Below are 18,754 nucleotides of genomic sequence, written 5' to 3'. Positions count from 1 at the left end.
TTACTTATGTACAAAACCAAGAGCAGATTTGCATATATCATCCAATGAAATGCTCTTTGGACATGCTCCACTACAAGCAAAAACTTGTAAGACAGTCTATACATCTCTCTTAGGAGGAGATTGTCAACTTGCTTCTTTCTTAAATGCTTTACCACAAAGACTAAAAGAATTACATGATATGGAAGTATTAATTCAAACTTGTCCTTCGGATTATTCTCTTCAAAATTATGAACCAGGAGATATGGTATATGTAAAAAAATTTGCAAAAACATCAGCAACACAAGGAAGTTGATTAGGTCCTTACACTATTGTGTTGGTTTCTCCATCTTCAGTAAAAGTTTTGGGTAGAGATTCTTGTTATCACTGTTCACATATAAAATTAGCACATGGTATAAATAATGAAAATGTACAAATCATTGAAGAAGAAGGAAATGAAGAAGAGATTGCAGAAAGATAGAATCATCAGTCAAATTGAGTCTGTAGTCAAAAAGATCAGTAGGGAGAGGACCATTCCTGCAGAAGAGGATAGAAGAGGACAATGCAGATGAAGAGGAGAATTCAGGATGAAAAGATTTGCAATTTGCAAAACTGTGCAAAAACTGAAAAATGCCAACCTAGGTATGATTGACAGTGGCATGTGACCAAGGGTCACATGGGAGCCTGAGTTTCAGGATCTGGGAAGATTCCATTTGGCCCAACTGACTTTCTTCTGGTTTCCTGAGGAAGTTGAGAGGAAGGCATGAAGAGGATTTCAGGATAAACTTTATACTTTGGGTAATGTAGTATAGTAAATAATGACATAGCATTTATTCACATACAAACACAAATATATTTATAACTATGGTATTGCAGAAGGATATTCAAGAAGTAGGAGTAAGTATGTTGCATACAACAGTAACATAACTCTTTTATAACAGTAACACAGACATTTGAAATAGCAAAACAGCATGACACAGCAAAAGTAACAACATAAGAAGACAAACACAAAACATGAACATGCTTAGGTTACATTGAATCACTACTTAAATGAGTGAAACAATGTATAGTTAGGGTACTAACAATGTTATGATTTGCTATAGATATGTTATGTACTAACAAAATGTAGTTACATACTTAGATTTAGTTTAGGTATAGAAATTTGGTTAGGTTATTTGAAAGATAGAAATTAGTTAGGTAATATTAAGTAAGATAAGAAAATTGGATACTGACTTGCACTACATCATACATTATACAACACAAACAACATATGATATCACATATCAAACATAATTGTAAGTAAATATATAAATATATGTAAATAGGGTATATAATAGGATTGTAAATTAATTGTATTATAATGTATGTAGACATGTAAACTATGTATAAATATTAATTGTACATAAGTCTATATATGTGCATATGTATAGCATACATGTATATTTTGTATGTACTATACATGTAAATTATGTACCTAGCTCATTAATATCTTTTGTTACATGTATTTGCATAACTGGTTTGATGTTTGGTTTGATTTTCATTGTAAAACTTATGCAATGTTGTGTTTATTGTGATTTTCAAAATTTTTTCTCTAAGTTAAATGTTAATGTACTGCAATAGTAGTACAATGTTCTGTTTTAACTGATAAGAGTATTTTAAGTTTGATATTTGCATGGAAGTTATGTTCATGTTTTGTTTGATGATATTTGCTGTTTTGATTTTGTTTCTGTTTGACTTTTTTACTTGTTCATTATTTGTTTTCCTTTTCCTTTTTCCTTATTACAATTCCTTAGAATAGGTTAGTGTAAGTTAGAGTAAGATAGTTGAGTGTAGGTTGTTTGTTATTTTGGGTAGATTTCTTAGTTTAGGTAACTGGTAAGTATTTTAGATTGTGCACAAATTCAAAAATTGTGTTTCCAATGATTTTTGATTTGTGCAATAGGGGGGAATGTGATAAAGGATGAAAAGGTTTACAATTTACAAAACTGTGCAAAAACTGAAAAATGCAAACTTAGGTATGATTGACAGTGGCATGTGACCAAGGGTCACATGGGAGCCTAAGCTTCAGGATCTGATTCCATTTGGCCCAACTGACTTTCTTCTGGTCTCCTGAGGATGTTGAGAGGAAGGCATTAAGAGCATTTCCCTGTGTTAAACTGAGAAAGGAGTTCCTGTATCTGGCTGCTGGCAGCACCAGTCTTACTTGGACATCAGGACTTGCTTGGACACCTAACAACAACAGATCCTGGCTCTAACTGTTTTTGGACTCCTGCTATGAGATTTGAATATTTGGTTAAGTTTTTAGTTTAGTAACCTAGTTAGTATAGTTTAGTTAGTTTTAAATAAGAATAAGCATAAGCAAATCCCTAAGCCCTTATTCCTTTCCCTTCCAAAACAATAAAATGGATTTTTTTATTTTTTCCTTGTGTTACCCAAAATCCTACTCTAACATCTTCCAATAAGCAATTCTATATACTAACAGTATAGCTTAATTTTTTTTAATCCTCATTAAAAAACTTATTATTTCAAACTAGGCAGGCACTGGAAGCACACACTTATTAACAAATCATTCACTATACTTGATATCAATACCTCTAGCTTTCTGGGTCTGGTCTGCTTTTTGAACTCCATTTTCTTAGGGATTGCTTCTTTACTAGCATCACCCTTTCCTTTTCTCCTTTTGGATAATTTCTGACCCTTCTTTGTCAGGATTTTTTGGTTTCAGCTCTGGCATTGGAAAAGGTTTAGCAAATAATCATGACAACCTCCACTGCATTTCATATTAACTTTGGTTTATATCAACAAGGTCTTAGCTTTTTTGCTTGGCCAGAACAGTGGAGTCTTGAAATGGAGTATATGATCTGGGACTTACTCCTACCTCTTCTTTCTCATAGTCCTTTCATTATAAATATGTATAAACTGAGGTATAGAAAGGTAAAATTACTTGACAATTCAGTTAAAAAGTAGCCAGAATTTGATGACAAGTTGCATGTCTCCAAATGCAGTACCTTTCCCACAATACCATGCTACCCATTATATACTATGATGTGTTTGAATACAGTTAGATGTTATTGAGATGTGCTAAGTAATTGTGGAACTTAACTTTAATTTATTAACCAGTACTGTGGTGACACAAATGTGTCTGTTTTCAGTATTTCATCAAATTTAGATCCTGTGCTCTAAAATTTTGGCATGGGCAATTAGAGCAAGAATCAAATCTTTAGAATCCATGAATACCTACCCATCATCAGAACCACTGCATAGTATGCCTTCTCTCAAAGGAGACCATCTTACATGAAACACCTTGGCCGTATGTCCAGAAAACACCTTCAGCGGCTGATCAGAATTGGTGGCTAAGTAATAAACACGGACATTTTTGTCTTCACAGCCAGTAGCTATCATATCTCTGCAATATTATCAATATGATCATCAGAAATGGGAATTATTTATAGTATCAATACAAACTCAAAAATTGAGAGCAGCTATAATTCCTATGAAAAATTTAGACTATAAGCCAACTTAAATAAAAACATATTGTATTTCTATATATCTTTACAAGAAAAATTCACCCATCTCCTTAGAACTCAGGGCTTCCATTTCATACAAACCTTCTCTAGGACTGTTCTGTTCAATTGATTTCATACAAGTGAGAAGTATTTGCATAAGTTTCAAAGCACATGGGCTCTGCCAACTAAGGAGAAGTAATTCTGGTTCTTTCCTTAAATTCCCCACAATTTATAAAAGCCTTAAAAGATTACAGCAATTCCTTTTTCATGTAAGTTCATTATAGGATTAGTATGGACTCAGTTGTTCTGAGATACCAGCTTCCTGCAAAATTTCCTAGCCTGCTGCTGATTAGAGCAGGTTCATTGCTTTTCCCTATCATTTCTTTGTCCTTAAAACTTCCCTGAACCTTAAAAACCTCAAAAAGGTAATTGTCATGTTACTTTATTAAATGGAAACCCTTCAGGCAGTTTTACTATTTTGTCTTTTAAATTCATCTGAAGCCCATCCAAACAAACAAGTTGGTGTGGGGGCATGGAAGGGCAAACTAAGAAGAATCAAGTAGATTATTCTCTCTCATGGATCTCCTACTGTAGTTGAGGGGTATGCCACACAAATAATTCTATTCCAAAATCAAACATGTTAATGAAGCCGAGAGCTTATTGACTTCTTTAAGGTTTACAAAGACTTTTAAAATATATTATCTCCTTTGTCTCTCACAATGTTTTTAGAAAAGTTCTTCAGGTATTAGAGAATATTAAGGCACAGAAAGATCAGTGATTTTCCCATAATCACACAGCTATAAGGGTGGAATTCAGACTAAGATCACTCTTGACTCTGTAGACCAGTATTCTCTCTATTATAACATTCTGTCTCTCATTATACCAACATTCCTTTTACTATAGCATGCTGATGAGAGTAGAGTACAATGTGAAGTGTAAGAAAGGATCCTGCTTTATAAGTAAGGTCCGAAAAGACTCTATGAAGCATGAGGAGTTTGTATTAGATTTTGAGGGACTGGAATGGTTTTTAATAGGTTGAAGTATTCACATATACATATATTATATATATATACACACACATAAAATTTGACATTTACAGATTTACAGATTAACTCATTTCATACTTATAAGAACTCTGGGAGGTAGGTATTATCCTCATTTTACAGATAAGAAAACTGAGGCGGACAGATTTAAGAGACTTGTTCAAGTCCCATAGCTAATAAATGTCTGAAGTCAGATTTAACTCTTGTCTTTCTTATTCCAGGCCAGCATGCTATCTACCTCTAATGGAATGCCCTCTAATGAAGGGCAGGACATTCCAGGCCTCAAGGAACAAAGATAAGGAACCTAAAGAGGGATGCTAATCCATTCAGCAAGTCCTAGGCAAGTAGGTAGGAAAGAAGAGGTTTGGGGCTGGCTAAGCAGGTTAGTCATCTGTTCCCAAGTTCTGGGCCTTCCTAAATTCCAGAGGCCCTCTCCCCACTTTCCTCTCTCTCTCTCTCCCCATAAGCCATGGCTCTGACAATTGGGTTTAACTGTTTACTTATTATCCATAATACCAAAGATGTCTTCCCAGCTTTAAGCTAGGGAAGAACTCAAACAAGTATGAAATTGTATAAAACATGAAGAAGATACATGTGTACCTCTGTCATGCTGGGTAAGATCCCATAACTCTATGAGAAAACCTTGCGGTTTGAGAAATCTCAGGGACTTGGTTAGAAAAGAAAAAAACTGGGGGTGTGAAAGCCCAGAAAAGAAGAGACAAAGGAGCTTTTCAAAGAGGCATGGAGTTTCTTCTCCTCTGCATCTACCATCAACTTTAAATTGGGGCTCTAAGTTTTTCCATAGTGCCATTTGATATATTTAGATTATTAGCATTTAATGAGGGAGAAAACCAAGGGATAGGATCAAAGCCAAGGATGAGACACTTTCATCCTTCACACCATCTCTTTGAAACTCTCCGAATATAAAACAAGTAGGTATTAGTAATAAAATAGTTTAACCCTGTTTTTACCTTGATGCTCAAAAGCACAGCTGTCATATATATTAAAGGTTATTCTATATCATACTAAAAAAGGCATATTATATAACATTGGGCACATTGATTCATTTAACCAGAATTTATCAGGTGCCTACTATATGCAAAGCCCAAGATACAAATTATTTGCCCCATAATTTACTCATTCCATAGTAAAGTATGAGAGTTTTAAAATATTTTCAATGTTTCTCTGATGAGTTCTATTAAAAACCACAAAATGTTTCCTATGAACAAATCTGAAACATGATATCAATAGTTTTTAAGTACACAGAGCTCAGGGACCATATCTATATTGAGCATCCCTAGTTCCCTATATACTAATAAGTAGCTAGTAAAACAGTCCCTATTTGTGATAGGCCCTAGGATAGGATGTGGTAGGATATAGAAGAAACACCAGATTGCACAATGCCCAGGTTCCAGGAAGGGACAGGATAATTATTGGTTGGGACAGAAATAAAAGGGTTTTATTTCCTTTTGTTGATCAGAGCTTCACAGTTGAATAAAAGCAAACTCAACACTTGACTTGTAGACTTGGAAGTTTGTTTGTTTGTTTTTCTTAAATCAACAAGAAAGCATAATTTTCAAATAATAAACCAATATTTATATCATATGAAGCCATTATAAATTTAAAAGTAAAAATTTCAAAATTGAAAGACAATTTACTCAAATTACTACGGGGAAGACCTCTAGACTTTGGTTCAGGAGAAATCAGCCTAGTCCTAGCTTCTCCATTTACTAGATTTTTTTTTATTTCCCTTTAGTTACTATAATGATCAGATGAGGTAATATATTTGAATGAGCTTTGAAAAATATAAAATTTAATTCTAATTCTCTAAAATGTGTTATTCTTATGTAGAGACCATCTTGTTAGGTAGATGGGGCAAAACTACTTCTCCTCATTCTTTAGATGAAGACACTGAGGCTTAGGGATATTAAGAGGCCATTGCTAAGACAGCTAGTCAAGGAGAAGCTGGTCTTCTGACTCAGGAAATAGGTGACACTAAGCCTGGCATGGTTCTATGGGTTCCTCACTGTGGGTCTTCCTTTCACCAGAGCAGATCAAGACTTTCCCTAACTTCTCACCCTATATATGTGCTTCCTGTCCATGTTTTCCTCTAGATCTTCTACAGAGCTCTGCCACCAAATACCTCTTATACTTTGTTAATGACAAATGCTGGAGGCCTTCTTCTAGGTCTTTGACCATTGCCTAGGGATCCATGCAAAATCAGGCTGTCTGTCTGCTCTGCTAGCTGGTGAGGTGACTGGCCCACCTCTTTTTCCCATCTTAGATTTCTTTAGGGAGCTCTCTCTTGTGGAACAGCACAAGTCATTATGTACTACCTGTTTTCAAGGATCTCACCTACTTGTTTCTAAGGATAATATCCGATATAAAGAATGGTAACTATATCTTTAGAGTTGGTTTTAAAACTGGTACAACCACTCATTTTTACGACTGGGATAACTCTAATAACTCAAAAGTCAGTATTCATTCTCTTTGTAGAATCTTCTCCCTGGGGTTTGTATCCAAATTCTCCTCTTTTCCTCTTAAAGCTAATCCATGAAATTTACTCTATCCCTTATTTACTTCCTACAATTTCATAAAAGAAGATTGCACTTACTTGTTGTTTTGGCTCCAATCACAACCAAAAACTTCAGCAGGATGTTTGTATTTGTGGAGAACTTTACCATCAATTGTGCGAATAATACTGAAATTGATTATAATATTGTGATAGGAAAAAAAGCAACATGCAGAATACATTAATAAAGAGGTCAAAGTGAGATTTACATAAATTAAATTGTAAACTCCTCAGGAGAGATACTTTGTCTTCAAAGCACCAGGAATATTTAATGGTGCTCTAAAATAATAAATAATAATGATAGCTATGTGCTTATTTAAATTACATAATAATAATTGTGACAAGTTAAAGTTAGTACATTTTGCTTTAGAAAATTCACTTCCTTATTATGTAATATTTTTCATTGGGGCTGGAAATCATTTAAACTAAGTTTGAAAATATATTGGATTAAGGAATTCCTAGTGAGGAAAATTCCTCTACCAATGGAGATCTACACTTACATCCTCTCTATAGGGTTGTCTGGCCCATTGGAAAATTAAATGACTAGCCCAGGATAACCCCATCAGTCTAAGTGAAAGGCATGGCTTCAATTCAGATCCTTCTGTCCCTGAGGCTAATTCTGTATCCATTATGCCATGACTGCTTTTCATATACTTTTATATATGTATTAAATATAATCATTTACATATTACATTTGCTGTTTTAAAACTTAGCAGAGTAAGTTTAGTCCAGGGTAACAACTGTATTTACAAAATTGTTTAATTTGGTAATATAACAAAGCACTTGGCTACAATTAAAACAGAACTATTAGCATAGCTACAAACTTTTGCCCCCACCCCCAAAGACCTCTTATACTTTGTTAATGACAAATCTCCTTTCCTGCTTCTCACCCCTTTCCCCAAACACAAAAGCTATTCTACTCTATGGAAAAAGAAAAAGAAGGCAAGTCTTGATTCCATTTCCCTTAGTCTTAGTCTAACATTGCTTTTTGCACTTTGCTTCTTGATTCAGTAGAGACTCTTAGGGAAAAAATTAACTCTTAAAACACTCTGGTTAACTCCATTTCAACAAGTATAAGTCCCATGAACTTGGAGAATTTAGTCTTAATGAGAATTTAATGAAAATGAAGTGTTTTATGAACTTGATCACCATAAAAGCAGACTTCTGGGTCTGTTTCTTGGAGCCTCAAGGCTGTCCAGCCTTATAGAAGCTATTTGTAAGCCATACATATGTACTTACAAAACATATTACTTGCCAAAGAACAAAAAACCTCAATACTTATTTTTCATAAACATTACACATACATTCATATATTACAAGAAAATTTATTCTTACATTTTTAGCTATGGTTACTAGCTCTACCCAAGTAATGGCTCAAATAGTATTTTGTTCCCTGATTAAAGAAGTATCACATAGAATCAAAGACTATTATTGAGAACAAGATTTGACCTTTGACATAATTTAATTCAACCCTTTTGTTTTATATATGAAAAAACTGAGGCTCAAGATTATTACCTAAAATATACCCAATCCATTCTTACTCCTTACTCTAATCGAATGCTATAAGTATTATTGAATGTCTGTGGCACAAAGGGAAGCATTTTAAACACAGTACTCACCAGAATCCATCACCACTGCATGTTGCTATTCTTTTGGAATCTTTATGACTCCAGGCAATGCAGAATATTCCATTCTTTCCATGCTTCAAAAAATGCAAAATTCCTATCAATAAGAAATAATTCACTCCTTTTTCTCTCATTTATTTACTTCTCTGGGGAGTACTTTTTTCCTACTAAGAACTCAACATTTTATTCCTTCTAACTATTTCTAGAACTGTAAAGGGTTAAAAGAAACAAAGAGGTCACTTTCAGCTAGAAGGACTGGGAGAGAGCCTTGAAGTAAGAGACAGGTTTCAACAGGCAGAGATGGCAAGGACATGTGTAAGAGGAATGAGAGGGCAGTCTGGACAAATATAAAGAGTCAGAAGAATGGAACTGGGAAGCAACTAGTTAGTATTTAAATTTGGCTGAATTTTTGAGTCAAGGCATTCTTAGCAATGATGGGAAATTGAAGACATCCTTCCAAGGTACAGTGAACATATAATAACTCTATTATTTAGTTTGTTTGATTAGAAAAGTACCAGGGTATACTGCATAGAGAGTCAATCTCAGAGTCAAGGAGACCTGAGTTTGTCTCACTTTTTACATATCACATGTGTGATTATAGGCAAAACATGTTTTGACATAGGAAGTTTCCTTGCAAAGAGTTCTCTATACCAATGGAATCACATGGCCCAACTAAAAAATAATGCAAACCACATTCCAAACATGCAGAAGAAATGGCAATGACCATCTGGGGCAGCAGAGTGGCAGATTAGATTAAGAGCTGTCCTTGAAGCCAGGAAGACATGTTCAAGACCTACTCTGATACGTACTAGCTGCCCAAGTGCTATAAGTGCCTGGCATTACAAGAAACTCTCTAAGAGTATAAACTGTAGGGAAAGTGCTGACCTGCAAGAGGTAGTGGGAATTTTATCATTTGGAAGTTCCCAGTACTGAGGTAGTCACAGTTCTAGTTCCTATCTCTAATGATTTTTAAAACATGTGTGGAAAAGTTGAAAAGATAGTACTCTTATTAATTCAACAACTATTTATTAAGCATAATCTAACCTCACTCTCTCCTTTCCTTCCTGTATTCCTCCCTCCCTCCCTTCCTCCTTTCCTGCCTTCCTTCCTTCCTTTTTTATAACTTCTTTATAACCCAGTCTCCTTATCTTACATAAGCTGGAAGTATAAGGCTTACTTACAAACCTGATCCTGGTCTAAAAGTATGGAAACTTTGTCCTGCTCTATTTCTGATCTGGATTGGTTTGCCTTTCTTTAGGCAGCCCAATTGCCCCCCAGCTCCCAGCAGTTTATCACACAGAAGTTTAGCACAGTACAGACAACTGCTAGGCATAACTGAGTGTAGCTCATAACTCCTGGGCTTACAAGATATGCCAACCTCAGTTTCAGCCTTCCTATATATATATCTGTGATCATTTCTAGCAGGTATTTATTTCAAAAACAGCATTCAACCTTCATCTTTGTACTTAATTTTATTTTTAAACTTTATAATTAAAGCACTACAATGATATTAAACTAAGAAGATTCAATTAGCACAATTAAATGACAGTGGATGTTTTAACCTGGTGATCTAAGTTGTCTATATATACAGTTCCAATTCACTAGCTCTTCTTAATTCTCCACTTTGTGTTGTGCAAAGCTGGTTTAAGCCACTCTCTCCCTCAATATAAATTCCTGAATAAACCACAAACAATAAGTCACCTCTAACGCCAATTTTTATAGAAATAATATTATTTATATTATATCATAGAAAAAAGGAGGACAAAAACCATTGTTTTATCACATTCATTCCTCCATGACCAGTTCTTCAAGGGCTGTGTGCTAGGTTTGTATAACATGTTACCATTCCTCAATAAACATCTCTTTAAAATATTAAAAAAATATTTAAATGGGCTGTTGGGTAGTCATTTAACTCTAAATGGAAGCTAACACAGAATCTGTGACTTTACCACAGGAAGGGGAAAATGTTTGCTGTGAGGATCAAACATAATAATATTTATAAAGGGTTTAATCCAGTGTGTAGCACATAATTTAAACACCTTAATAATTAAAAGGACTTAATAAATGCATGTTCCCTTCTCTATCATAAAATAATAGGATTTTTAAACTGCAAAGTATATTAGTGATTATCCAATTACAAAATTATAGACTATCAGATTGGAAGGAACATTAGAAGGAATCATCCTTCTAATCCTTCATTATAGTCCCCCCATTCCTACCCTCCCAAAAAAAGTTTGATTCAGACAGAATAAATAACTTGCCTAGGATCATATAACTAATTATATGAAACTCTCCCATTCTGCAAATAAGTAAACTAAAACACAGAGATATTGAATAACTTATCCATTGTCATTTAGTGAGTTGATGATAGACCCAGAACAACCTCCTGACTTCCAGGTAAAAACTCCTTTTGAGGATATAATATAGAGGGTGATCTATGGATTCTTTCAATTTCTATTTTGCCCTCTTGTTGAAGAACATCAGGGCAGTTTTCTTGGATAATTTCTTGTAGTATGATGTCAAGGTTTCTGTTTATTGCTAGGTTTTCAAGTAGACCTATAATTCTCAAGTTGTCTCTTCTAAACCAATTTTCCAGGTCAGTCAAATTCTCAGTGAGATATTTTATGTTTCCTTTTATTTTGTCAATCTTTTGACTTTGCTTTATTCTCACTGGTTTGTGAGATCATTAGATTCTACTTGCCCAATTCTGGTCTTTAAAGAGTGGTTTTCAGCTATGATCTTTTGATCTTTCTTTTCAGTTTGGTCTGGCCTGCTTTTCATGGTTTCCAACTGTTCAATTCTGGTCACCAATTTGCTTATAATCTCATTTGATTTCTAGGCTTCCATTTCCAAGTGGGAATTTCTGTCTTTTAAACTGTTATTTTCTTTTTGAACTATTTCCCACTTTTCTTGCCAAGTTTCTTCTATCTTTCTAATTTGGTTCAAAAAATCAAATCTGAGCTCCTCAAAAGCTTGTGATCAATTTCCATTTTTTGAAGGTTTAGAAGTGTTAACTTATTTGTCATCTTCTGCTGTCCCCTCCGTGGTCTGGGATTTTTTTTTTTTTTTGCATAAAAATTATCTGGGGTCAAGGTTTTTTCTTGTTTTGTTGTTGTTGTTGTTTTGGTAGTTGTGGATTGTAGTTCTTGGGTGTTTGTGGCCATTGCTTTGTGCCTTCCAGGTCAGAAATCTGAGTGAGGAAGGTGGGCAATCTTTGTATTGAGCTCCAGAGAGGTTTTTGCCCTGAGGTTATTTTTTAAGTCTCTGCAGCAATGTCTGCTGAGAGCAGCCTTTCTCTGCCCAATCTTTGTGCCTAATCTCCATCTTTCCTCAGCCTCCTGGGGTCCCAAGTCTCCCTGCTTTCAAGGGTAAGTCTGTGGTGTCCTCAGCCAGCCCCTGAGAACCTAAATATTGCCCTGCAGAAGTCTGAGTGAGGAGAGTAGCCAAGTCTCTGTATTGAGCTCTAGAGAGGTTTTTGCCCTAAAGCTATTTTTCAAGTCTCTGCAGCAGTGTCCAATCTCCATATTTCCTCAGCCTCCTGGGGTTCCAAATCTCACTGCTCTCAGGTGTAAGTCTTTGGTGTTCTCAGCCATCCCCACCTAAAACCTAGAGGTTGCCCCATGATGGTGAGGTAGGTGGAGTGGGGGAGGGAATGATGAGCTCATGCTTTGGTGGGAATAATTTTTCCCCCTTTTATCATGGAAATGCAGAAACTCTGCCTACCTTCAATGCTGCATCCTGGGGGGGGGGCGCCTTTGCTCATCTGATTTTAGTTATTGTCCTTTTGAGGCCCTTTATATCAGTTGGTTGAGAGGAGAAGAAGAGCCTTGCTTCTACTCTGGGGCCATCTTAACCCAGAAGAGCCATGTAAAGACTCCTTCCACAATGCCTTGTTTTATATGGCTAATTTTTTGAGGTGGTGCCAAGTATCACATGAAATTTTTTGGATACTAAGAATTATCTGAATACTAAGGGAAATATGTTAAGTCTCTCTAAATTAATAATGCTATTTAATTTTCTATGATATGCAAGGTATATAAAGACACAGTTTCTTTTAACTTTTTTTGTAGTCACCACCAATTTTTAAAAATTTAAATAAAAATAAATAAATCTTACCTCATTGAATCGGGCTACCATTTTGCCTCTTTCAACATCCCAAATAAAAGCACCATTTCGTGAAGTTGCTCCAGCAATACAGTTTAAATCACCTTGGTAAACAATATAAAATATATATGTTTCTCTCTGAGTCTTACAAATATAGCGATTGTTCCTGTTTCTAATGCTAGCAAGACACCAGGCATTTTCTTTAGTTGCTCAAGTATAACTAAGACTTTGTCTTACTTCTTTTTATTGAAAAATTTTGTATTAAAAACAAAATTAGAGTACTTTTTGTTTTTACAGAGTACATTTCCCTAATTAAGTAAAACCATCAAATAGTAACATTGTAATAATATAGTCACTTCATACTTTTGTAATTTACTGATTGTTAACTTAAAGAGTTGATGGATGCATCATTTAACTTTGATAATATGGTACAAATATTCTTCATTGTAATTGACCTCAATTTTATTGCTTATTGCCATTTTTTATGTTATGGTTTCCATTTTCTTTTCTCTGTATCACTTCTTTCAGATCCTCACTTGTTTCTCTGACATAATCATTTCTTACAATTCAGTAATATTGTGTTATGTGAATCACAATTTGTACGGCCATTCTACAATCATTTGGCATATTTTGGATTTCCCATTTTAATTACTAATAATGCTGCTTTTAATATTAGAATCTTTTCTTGCTGTCATTAACCTCTTTGTGGTTATGGGTTCTTTGAATCAAAGGACATAAACAATTTAGTATCTTCTTTTTTTTAAATGCTAAATTATTTATCAAAATGGTTGAATTAATTCATAGTTTCACCAATAGTGAATTAATGTTTCTACTTTTTGACAGCTCCTTCAATATTACATTTTCTTATCTTTTGCCTTCTGTGTTAATTTAATGATGTGCAGTAGTATTTTAGTTGTTTTCATTTGCAGTTACCTGACTTAAGAGATTTTTTAACAATTTCTCGAATGTTTATTGATAGTTTTCATTTCTTCTTTCAAGAACTTTATATCCTTTGACCATTTATCTAAAGGGGAAAAGATTGAGTGCCTACAAATTGTACCCCTTTGAAGGAAAGGAATGCTTTACTTTTTCCCCCCCTTAGGACTTAGCACAGTGCCTGAAATATTGTAAACATTTAATGATTGTTGATTCATTAGTTTATTGGATCTTATAGATTTATATTAGTTCCCTGGCTTCCTTCAAGATTCATTTCAAAGCACACCTTCAAAAAAGATCTTTCCTACTTCCTCCAGTAGCTAATGACTTTTCCTTTCAGGTGAACTTCTACTCTGTATCTTGTATGTGCCTACTTATTTACATGCTGGATCCAACATCAAATTGTAGGATCCTTGATGTCAGGGGCTGTGTCTTTCTGAGTTTTTTGTTTTTTTTTTATCCCAGTACTTAACACAGAGCCTGGTACACAGTAGATTTTCAATATATACATTCAGACAGACCAACTGACTGATTTTATCTATGTTTAATGAAAATGTTTTCCTCAGTCTGTCTTCTCTTCTAGTTTTTGTTGCACTAATTGTATCAGCACAAAAGTTTTTTATAATTCATATTGCTTAATTTTGTCTTTAAATATTTTTCTGTTATTCTGATAAAAACAATTTTGATCCATCTCTGTAAAAGATATCTTTCCTTCATAGTCTCATTTTTATGGTATGATCATAAATATTTATATAATTTATTTATTTAGACTATATTGTTATATATAACATTGTCATCAGTATTGCATAAGATGATGAATTGAGGGGGCAGCTGGGTAGCTCAGTGGATTGAGAGCCAGGCCTAGAGATGGGAGGTCCTAGGTTCAAATATGACCTCAGCCACTTCCTAGCTGTGTGACCCTGGGCAAGTCACTTGACCCCCATTGCCTAGCCCTTACCACTCTTCTGCCTTGGAGCCAATACACAGTATTGACTCCAAGACGGAAGGTAAGGGTTTAAAAAAAAAAGATGATGAATTGATCCTATTTTCTGCCAAATTACTTTCTAGTCTTCCCAATTGAGAAGCCCCCCCCCCCCCCCCATCTAGAGCTTTAGGATTTTTACCTTATTGAAAATTAGGCAACTGAAAGTTTTTGCTCCTTTTAAAACTTAGTTATCTCATACCCTTTACTCCTCTATTTTTAAATTCCATATCAATTTTGTTTTGTTCAATAAAGCATCCCCTTAGTAATTTGGTTTAATACTAAATCTGTAGCATAATTTGGGCAGTATTACTATTTTACTAGAAAGATATACCCTACCCATAAAAACTGAACCTCTTTGCAAATAATTTGTCTTCCCTTTTTTCTATAGGGAAAAATGTTTTGTAGCTATATTCTCACATGTATATGTGTACATATGTATGTGTATAGAGAAGGAGAGATTGTTGCAATTTAAAATTGAATTTGTTTTCTGCCAAGTTTCTGTTGTTTGTATACAGAAATGCTGATGATTTGGGGGTGGTTTTATTTTGAATCCTGCTTTAGTGGTTCTATTATCTGTTTTTGTTGCTGCTGATATTTAGTTTTTAAAGTATATCCTTGCTTCCCCCTGATTAATCCCTTAATTTTTTCTTTTTTTCCTGCTAGAGCCAGTATTTCCAGCATGATATCAAATAATTGTACAAACACTACTATTATTTCTTGCTTCATCCCTGGTTTTATTGGAAAAGCTACCAGTATTTGTTAAAAATCCTATTTCTTGGTTATGGATAAATGCTTTTGATTTTTTTAAAGGAAAGACTGTTCATTACTATGTTTTTCATCTTTTTTTAAAACACAAATAAGTGCCAAAAATATAGAACACCTCAAGAATTTGTGTGATACCCTGATGTAAGCTATGCTAATTTCTATACCACTCTTAAGTTTAGTACATAGTTAGATGAGCTTTCCCCAGAAAATCTCTCTCTCTCTCTCTCTCTCTCTCTCTCTCTCTCTCTCTCTCTCTCGTTCTCTCTCTCTTGTTCTCTCTCGGTGTTCTCTACTTTGAATTTAAGAACCAGTAGAAATTCATTCTGCACTATGACAACTATGTTCCCATCTTCATGCGATAGGCAATTCCAGATATTCTGGACAGAAGAGCAATAGGAGGGAGCAATTTTCATCTCTGAATGAGGGGGATCCAAATGAGGACAACAACAAAGGAATTTTAGATATCAGATCACCATCCTTTTTAAGAGGCACTTCACTTTTCCTTGAGTTTAAATTTTTTCATCTGGAAAATAATGATAAAAATCCTCCCACTACCTACTTCCTATAGTTATCATCAGGTATTGAAACTTCAAAGTATTATTATTGTTATTGTTGAATACTATATTTTCTTCTATTGTAGATCTTGGGGAGAGGCCACCATATTTACTCTATCTTCCTTCCCTATCCCTTACCCTAGTGATATTTCCACTTTAAAGAGAGAAAGAGGAATTATCTGGCATCTGCCTCCTCATCCTTGACCACCCAAAAGGCAAGGGTTGGGTATGTCATTCTTTTTATCCCCAGTCTTGACCACAGAGCCTGGTACACAGATGACAACAAATGTTTGCTGATTATTTTCTGAGCCTAAACCTCTTCTACAAAGAATAGCAAATCCAGAGGTGTAGTAAAAATAATAACAAATATATTTAAATATTGTAACAATTCTCCTTTCCTTAGGAATAGAACAGAAGATCAATGGAACATTAGATTTAGAGCTAAAATTCAAAGTAGAGAATACTGAGAGAGAGTTTCTGGGGTAAAGCTCATGCCTGTGACCACCCTAACTATGTACTAAACTTAGAGTGCTATAGCATCAAGGAGATCAATCAAAATCCCTCATTTTAAAAATAAGGAAACTGAGACACAGAGAGGGTAAGTGATTTGTCTACAATGGGGTAAATTTGAACTTAGGTCTTTCTTACTCCAAGAAAATTTCTCCACTATTAACACATTATCTTTGCCCAAATTTACAGCAAAACCTAACACATAAACATCCATATTTTTTTCTTTTCATTTTTACAAAAAACCACTTTACTAAAACATTTAGCATAGTATTTCTTTAAATGGCTCCTTAACATGTTTGGAATTTGTTTATTCACATAACTTATTCACACAAGCCTTTTCAGGAAAACATTCCCTCTGTAAAACTGAAGGACCCTGTCAGGCCACATATGAGAGCCACACACAAACTCTTCCTGATCATCTGTGACTCTTATTTTAATCAAAGTCTTCCACTTGCATGCTATTAAATATATGAGTGTTGAACTAACAAAATGTTTTTGAAAATAATTCCTAACAAATCCAAGTGACTTTAATAGCAAGAAAATAATTCAAATAACAAAATAGTTGGAACAACATGTACATATTAATTGTACGTATATAGTTTATTAAAATTCCAATAAAGTTGTCCTCACCTGGAGCCCAAGAAACAGAATAAATAACTCCTTCATTACCAGGAGAGGTATAGGCTGCTGTCAATGTATTTATATCCCAGACTTTTATAGTTCCATCAAATGAAGCTGTTGCTAAAAGATTAGGATTATCAGGTTTAAATTTGCAGTCAAAGATAGTTTCCACATGCCCCTACAAAGCAAACAAAAAAATAAAACATACAATGTATAGGAAAAATATATTCATAAAAATATTATCATCTTACATAATTTATAAGTCAATTTTGAATACATGAACAAGCTGACATCCTTACTGTAATCTTCTAAAAATTTATGACATAAATGTATAATAATTGTGATAAATATATAAACAAAAAGATAAGATATTGGAAGAAATTTGCCAATGAACTAATGCATAATTTAATATATTGCACAGTTCTAGATTTCATTGAAAAGAAGTTCCTCAAAACCATAGAAATGTTGGTTAAATTTCCAACTACAAATACTTGCAATAATCCCATTTTCCAACTGGTGGAGACATTTACTATTGAGTTCCTATAAAGTCAAAATTTCAATATATTAAAAAACAAACAAATAAATGAAACAAAATGCCTTAAAGGAAAATATATTTTCTACACAAAATATAGATACTAAATATACTTGTGATGGCTCAGTAATAAATATATGATGATCATTTATCTACCATCTTATTGCTAGAGTTGAAAAGTATATATTTTCATACTATTTTTCTAACTCCATTTTTATTCTTTAAGTCAAACAGCAACAACCAAATCTGCAATCAGCTATTTCCTCTTATTTCTTATGCAACTAAGTGGTGGAGTAGATAGAATGTTCCTCCTAGAGTCAGGAAGCCCTGGGTTCAAAACCTGTGTAAGGCACTTACTAGCTGGGTGATCCTGGGCAAGTGACTTGACCTCTTGACTTCAGCTTCCTTATCTGTAAAATGGGAATAATAATAGCACCTTCCTCATGGGGTTGTTGTGAGGATCAAATGATCTTAAAGCACTAAATAAATGCTAGTTATTATTATTATGATGATGAATATTATTGCTACTTGTACTAAAAGGATACATATAAAGGTTGAAATCTGATAGCATCAATACGACTTCAGTTGTATAGCTATTCTTAATTTTAATAAAGTGATTAATGCTATAAAAATAAAAATGGGCATTGCACAAATATAGGATAATTGTTTGACTTGTATGTTTGTAGCATATAATTCTCTCTATATATAATTCTACAATAATTTTATATAATACAACATCTACAAGGACCCTATCAGTATGATGTTCCAATGTTTCTTCTAGAAAATATTTACACATCTTGTTATTTTTGTAATATTTGTGTTTTGTCTTTGTTGTTTTGTCTCTGCTGCCATCACTAAGGGGACATACAAAACACAAATCTTTGGGGCTGTACCATGACTTATTTAACGAAGTTTAATATAAAAGGAAACTGAAGAAGTGCAACTCTTTCCGGGTTGACATCCAGATAATAACCAGGAAAAAGTCAAGGAGATAACTGTTTTCTAGATGGTCATTTTCTCAATTC

At 34.1% G+C, this 18,754-nt stretch overlaps 1 protein-coding gene across 2 annotated transcripts in view; it reads right to left on the bottom strand.

Moving 5' to 3' along the window:
* WDR17 (WD repeat domain 17) overlaps positions 1-18,754 on the bottom strand; it is a 136,067-nt gene that overhangs the window by 43,370 nt on the left and 73,943 nt on the right. For both annotated transcript variants that reach the window (XM_003341401.4, XM_003341400.4), the window contains exons 8-12: positions 17,207-17,375; positions 12,839-12,930; positions 8,717-8,799; positions 7,140-7,226; positions 3,218-3,382 (exon numbers count right to left, since the gene is read on the bottom strand). In XM_003341401.4, coding sequence (XP_003341449.1) covers positions 3,218-3,382; positions 7,140-7,226; positions 8,717-8,799; positions 12,839-12,930; positions 17,207-17,375 — 596 coding nt within the window. The remainder of the gene's footprint in view (positions 1-3,217; positions 3,383-7,139; positions 7,227-8,716; positions 8,800-12,838; positions 12,931-17,206; positions 17,376-18,754) is intronic.

Source organism: Monodelphis domestica, chromosome 6, assembly GCF_027887165.1.
Source record: "Monodelphis domestica isolate mMonDom1 chromosome 6, mMonDom1.pri, whole genome shotgun sequence".
NCBI lineage: Eukaryota > Metazoa > Chordata > Mammalia > Didelphimorphia > Didelphidae > Monodelphis > Monodelphis domestica.
This window is presented reverse-complemented; position numbering and strand designations above follow the sequence as displayed.